The sequence below is a fragment of the Oreochromis aureus genome, linkage group 10 (assembly GCF_013358895.1).
Source record: "Oreochromis aureus strain Israel breed Guangdong linkage group 10, ZZ_aureus, whole genome shotgun sequence".
Taxonomy (NCBI): Eukaryota; Metazoa; Chordata; class Actinopteri; order Cichliformes; family Cichlidae; genus Oreochromis; species Oreochromis aureus.
Genome location: NC_052951.1, coordinates 14,572,992 through 14,579,370, shown reverse-complemented (window position 1 = coordinate 14,579,370; position 6,379 = coordinate 14,572,992). Strand labels below are relative to the sequence as shown.

The window sequence follows — 6,379 nt, the reverse complement described above, 5'->3', positions numbered from 1 at the left end:
TTGAATCTTTTTCTCATTTTTATTATCAGCTGCAGTGAAAAAACAAGACTTTTAAGGCTCAAACAGCAAATACATCAAATAAAAAGGAATCTAAGGACAAATCTTTTCCTGGACACACTCACAGCTGAAAAAATGCAAAGTTTATTGTTTTGCTTTGGTGCACCTGCAGCTTCATTCGTCTTGACATCTCATGCTGATCCTTACACAAGAGCACACATTCCTCATAACTAATCACCAAGACACACACCAGGCAGTCTCAGATAGCAACATCTACTCCATAAGCGCAATACAAATATGAAAAACAAATAACTGGAAAAAGATTTTTATTTCTTTTGCCTTTTATAAATGTCTGTCTTACAGCCTTTCCTCTGCATTGCACAGGTGGAAGGACACCTGCAACTGCTGCTGATTGCAAAGCCATACGCGGTCACTGATTGACTGCTAATTCTGTTGTGCAACAAAAGGTTGTTACAGATCTTTCAAATAGTTGAATATTTATCAGCATGATGCAACAAGTCAAACACGTACTAGCTGTTTTTCAGTTTTATTGTCTGAAGGTGTCGTATACCTATTTTGTACATATAAGCCAGAGCAAACTGGCTCTGGCTTCATTTACGAATTCAAGAAGAAAGAAAAAAATATTTCAAAGAACACAAAAGAAAATGACAAAGAAAATCAAATTCAGCCGGCCTGACATGTATGAACGCACACACACACGCGTTTGTGCTCACACACTGCCCTTCGTGTTATGTAGTCACTAAAGGGCAGGGAGTGCATCTCAGAGTAGCGAGCTGAGCATAGTTATGTGCTCACTCTTGATGCTGAAGCTCACTTGCAGTGAAGGACTTGACGCTGCCACTATATAACAAAGAGTACTCTACCTCGGCTTTGGCAGAACAAGCTGATAATACCTCAAGAATTCACAGTGTACTTCGAGTAATCCAAACTTCAGGAAAGCTTTTGGAATTTGTGAGCCGATTGCTCACTTTTCCATGGTGCAGCAACAAGACGACTTTAACTTTATTTAGCATTTATAGCTTTGTTTTTTTAAGAACTCTCTGTGGACCACTTTGCCAGCATTCATTTGAACTGCATTAATTGTTTTAATGGCGATGCTACAGTAACCAACAGAGTCACTGTGCATTCTTTTTCAAGTTTATCTAATTAGAGAAGACTAACTCGGCAGGTAAGTCTGTTAAACTCTATAATATTTAACACTTTCACAACATTCAGTGGTTGTTTTTCACAAGTAGTGTTTTTTTCAATGTTGTCATAGGTGCCGGAACCAAGTTCTTTGGGAAACAACACATAATCTAGTGCCATTAACATTAAAGTCACCTTGTAGTGTTCTAGTTGTACAAAAGCATGGGGTTCAGTGACCTCCTTGAGCAGGTGGGCAGCACAGGCCGCTTCCAAATCCTGCATGTAACCCTCCTCTGCACACCCGTCCTGATGATGGCCAGCCACAACCTGCTGCAAAACTTTGTGGCTGTGGTGCCTCCTCACTACTGTAGCGCTCACTCAAATCTCTCACAGTCCCAGCTGAGCCCAGAGGAAGCTTTGCGGATCACAGTACCACAAGACCACAGAGGAAAACCGCACAGATGCCAGCGTTACGTTGTTCCACAGTGGCACCTCCTGGATAAAAATGGGACCTCCAATTTGAGGAAGGAGGGAAACAGTGTGGATGATCTGGATGCTGACCTGCAAGGATGCATGGATGGCTGGACGTATAACATGACTGACAGGAGCTCCACAATCATATCTGATGTAAAACTGCATTTTTATGACACTGTTTCAGTCACCTTGTCATCGCAGTGCAGATGTTCATATGTTGTAATGTGCATTTTTTGCTAGTGGCATTTAGTGTGTGACCTGCACTCTTTGAAGCAAATGGGACAAACCATCTACATGGGAGGCGTGCTTGTGGGAGCGTTTCTCTTTGGAACCCTTGCAGACAGGTAATGTGTAATATTTTGACTCGTCTTTGAAAAGAAAAGAAAAATCTTAATTGCCCAGTGGCATGAGTAATAAACAGTTCGGCAAGTCAAATAATGTTTCACCGATGGCCCTCATGTCTTCTAGATATGGTCGACGTATCCTCCTGCTCATATCTTACCTTCTGATGGCGGTCTCTGGAACGTGTGCTGCATTTTCTCCTTCCTTCCCTCTGTTCTGCTTTTTCCGGTTTGGTTGTGGCATGGCTCTGTCTGGCATGGCACTCAACAGCTTCTCCCTCAGTATGATTTTTAGTTCCTTTATTTTACTTGACTAAAGGGATGTTGATGACATGGGCTCCCAATCTTATGAAAATGTCTTTCATCTGTTTCAAGTTGTTGAGTGGATCCCCACTCGTGTGAGAACTGTGGTGGGCACGATAACTGGCTACTGTTACACAGTGGGCCAGCTGATCCTGGCATTGATGGCCTACTACATCCGGGACTGGAGGTGGTTAACCCTGGCTGTGTCCTTGCCTTTCTATGTGTTTTTCCTCTACGCATGGTGAGATGCCAATCATTGAACTGAAGAGTTTCAACTATAGTCACCAATGTTAAAGCTAAAATGTAAAAAAAAAAAAACGTAGCAAAACTAACTAATATTCCTTATAGGTGGTTTCATGAATCCGCAAGATGGTTGGCTTTAAACAATAAGCCTGATCAGGCGATCAAGGGACTTAAAAGTGTGGCTAAGTTTAACAGACGGTGTGATGAGGGAGAAAAAATTGACATTAAGGTAAGGGAATATTTAAAGCTTTGGAACATAAATCTGTGTTGCACATAAACAGACTATATATTAACAATGTTTTTTCTTTGTGGACAGATGCTCCAGGAGTCCATGAAGAATGAGCTGTCCAGTTCAAAGGGCTCCTACACTGCCTTGGATCTGTTCCGCACACCCTACATGAGGATTACGACAGTCTGTCTGGCAGCTGTCTGGTGTGTGTGTGCTGCTCTTGTAGAAACACTCAGTGACAGATTTACAGCACCTTCTGTGAAACTGCAATGACACCCAGTGTATTTTTATATTTAGGTTATCAACCAGCTTTGCCTACTACGGCCTTTCTATGGATCTGCAAAAGTTTGGAGTGGATATTTACCTGATACAAGTGATCTTTGGAGCTGTTGACATACCAGCTAAAATCATCATCACTGTGACTATGAGTTATATAGGGCGTCGGCCGTCACAGTGTGGTGCTCTCATCATCGCTGGGGTCACTATCTTGATCAACCTGCTGGTACCTTATGGTATGTCAGAACACAGACATGTACACAAGATAAGGCTGAGGAGAAACAAGTGAGTGACCTGATGGATGTTCCACTTTTTTGCAGATCAACAAACTCTGCGGACCTCTCTGGCTGTTGTGGGTAAAGGTTGTCTTTCTGCATCTTTCAACTGCTGTTACCTTTACACTGGAGAACTGTATCCAACCATTATTCGGTAAGTCTCATCTGCCAAAACCATAAAACTGTCAGTAAGGAATCTAGATGACTTTGGTTTAACAATGAAATCTAGGTTTCGCTGAAGAGCAACAACTAAGGATGATCGCTAATCCAGGGGTGGCAAACCCCTGCTGCTTTTTTGGTTTTTATACAGTAGTAGATTTAAATATTCTGTGAGCTGGAAAATCTATTGGTAACACTTTATAACATGACCTGCAAATGGCAGGCAAGTAGCCTGTACTTACGTGCATTTTGAGGGCAACAAGTCAGGTTTTTGCAAAAAACAATGAACAAGTACACTGTAAGTACCCTGTACTTGCATGCAATTTGCGGGCAACAAGGCGCAAGTATCCTGCACTTGCATGCAATTTGTGGGCAACAATGCGCAAGTACCCTGCACTTGCATGCAATTTGCGGGCAACAAGTTGCAAGTACCCTGCACTTGCATCCATTTTGCGGGCAACAAGATGCAAGTATCCTGCACTTACATGCATTTTGTGGGCAACATGTCAGATTTTTGCAAACAAGTGAAACATGTACAGGGTACATTCAGTGTACTTGTTTGAATGGTTTTGCAAAAACCTAACTTGTTGCCTGCAAATTGCATGTAAGTACAGGGTACTTGCGCCTTATTCGCAGGTCGTGTTATAAAGTGCTACCAAACTTTTTATGTTTTATAACTGAAGGACAGTCTAAGCAATGAGTTCCAAATAATGTCTTTGTCACGTAGAAAACCTGAACTGTGCGGTTGAAATTGTGCTGATTTTTCTTATATTAAGAAATCTAAGGTATTAAATGTGTAGACAAACTTCTTTACACTGATATAAAGAGGAGTTTGAGGAGTTTCACTGGTCTGGCCCACTTAAGTTCAAAGTGGGCTGGATGTGGCCCATAATGACATCTCTGCTCTAATATATGGTTTCATGACATTTTAATAGTCTAAGACTGCACATGCACTTCTTTACTATCACTAAAATAATTTACATATTTACTGACCCTCTGTTGACACAATCTCTGACTTTACTGGTGTGTAGTTACGACTGTTTGCAGCTGTTTTATGGTTTTACATCTTCCCTCTTAGTCAGAATGGCATGGGGTTCGTGTCCAGTATGGCACGTGTAGGAGCTATGGTGGCCCCCATGGTGCGCCTCACGGGAGACTACATACCTTGGCTACCAGGTTTAATCTATGGAGGGGCTCCAATCCTCAGTGGGGTTGCTGCTATCTTTCTTCCAGAAACGCTTGGCACACCCCTTCCCGACACAATACAAGATGTGGAGGAGAGGTAAGATTGAGTTCCAGGACGCAGCATGTGTTCCTTTTATTTTATCTCTGCATGTCCCAGAATCAAAACATTAATTTTAGAAACAGAACTCAGGAGGACTCGAGGGTAACGTATACAGCAAATAGCAAATCATCATGGTTTACTCAAGGCCAAAAAAAGCACATAAAGCTAGAAGAGAGAAAGAGAGAGAGAGAGAAGGGAGAAAAAATGATATATCCACATTTGAATTTTCTATTTTGCACACAGGGGATCTGGGAAACGCTCCAAAATGTCACCAAAGGAAACAATAATCTTGGAAGACACCGGGGCAAACCTCCTAAAGCCTGTTGCCTGAGGGCATTTGTGTTGTACTTCTGATGTTTTTGTACTCCACACGTTAATGAAAGTAGAGTGAGTGCTACTTTTATCTCTTCTCTGTTCATTTGATTTCCACAAAGTAGTTGGTTCACCTTATGATTGCTGGACGAATGTTTTTTCTTTCTTTTTGTGAACAAATGTGTTAAATCCGAAGAGAACACCACCATGAGAAGAACGCTGTGGACAATCAGACCTGTTTATCTGACAATCAGTAGATTTCAGGATCTTAATCTTACTTTGTACATTTCATTATTATTATTTTTTATTTGTATTTTGAATGTGTAGAGCGATGTCTTTATTTGAGCCTTTCACAGGTTAAAGACGGCTTCCACTGGTATCTTTATTGTTCTACACACAAGCCCGTATTGGAAAACAATTGTCATATTTTCTTTTAAATCAAGACTTCTCATAATCCTTTTTAAATCTTCAAAGTCTGTCTTTTTTTATGGACGTTTGAACACAAATACTAGTAAAACCCTTTTCAGTCTACTTCATCTGGCATGAGTCATTTTGAGCTGAATTAACTAAAACAAGACAGAACAAGAAATCAAGGATTTAGATTTAAATGAAAGCAGCAGATGAGCCACCCAACAGAAGGCACAAAGTATAAAAACTAAATAAATAGATGCATAAATAAATAGAAAGTGCTTCACAGCAGGAAACTGACATGCCGTTGTTTTTCACTGCCTCAGCCTGAACCCATGCAACTTGCAAACCCCCCCCCCAAAACAACTTGTGTTCACAAGGCAGATTTCCCATGAATTATGTGAAATGAACCCCCACTCTTTAAAAATTGACACTCTAGTTAATGTTTGAAGGGCAGATCAGTGTTTTGTGGCTGAAGCAGGTAGCTTGGCTGGGTGAGGATTTTGTTTGTGCTTTTCATAAGACAGGCTCCAAGAAATGTTGTAGTTTCTCAGATTTTGAAAAATGATTTCAGAGTCCACTTAATTTATTCAACCACTTTTGTTCTCAGCATGCTGCACGCTCTGGATTTAACACCGCTCTCTAGAGTTCTCACAGTTACCACCCGGAAAACGAGTCTTTTCCCATCAGTGTCATCACGCAAGCAAAAATGTAATGCACAGTAGTTATTAAACGGATGGTGGTCATTGAAAAGAATGATAAGAGTGAATATTATGAAAACATTACTTGGTCTCGTCCTTTTCCTTGAATCGGTTCAGCCGATTTGCCGCTTTTCTCTCAGTTACTGCTGTTACACGGATGTGAGGAGGGATGTTACTGGTAAACAGTGCTGCTGATGCAGAGCACCACTCACACCTGCATAGGGTGAACT

At 41.2% G+C, this 6,379-nt stretch overlaps 1 protein-coding gene across 1 annotated transcript; it reads left to right on the top strand.

Annotated features, from left to right (window-relative positions):
• The first annotated feature begins 706 nt into the window (after positions 1 to 706).
• slc22a6l (solute carrier family 22 member 6, like) lies at positions 707 to 5,797 on the top strand. The gene is made up of 11 exons (XM_031760021.2): positions 707 to 1,186; positions 1,277 to 1,770; positions 1,858 to 1,961; positions 2,086 to 2,240; positions 2,334 to 2,502; positions 2,610 to 2,733; positions 2,821 to 2,936; positions 3,031 to 3,245; positions 3,330 to 3,438; positions 4,522 to 4,725; positions 4,972 to 5,797. The coding sequence occupies exons 2-11, from the start codon at positions 1,366 to 1,368 to the stop codon at positions 5,057 to 5,059; spliced, it is 1,689 nt and encodes a 562-aa protein (XP_031615881.2). The 5' UTR covers positions 707 to 1,186; positions 1,277 to 1,365; the 3' UTR covers positions 5,060 to 5,797.
• The last annotated feature ends 582 nt before the right edge of the window (positions 5,798 to 6,379 follow it).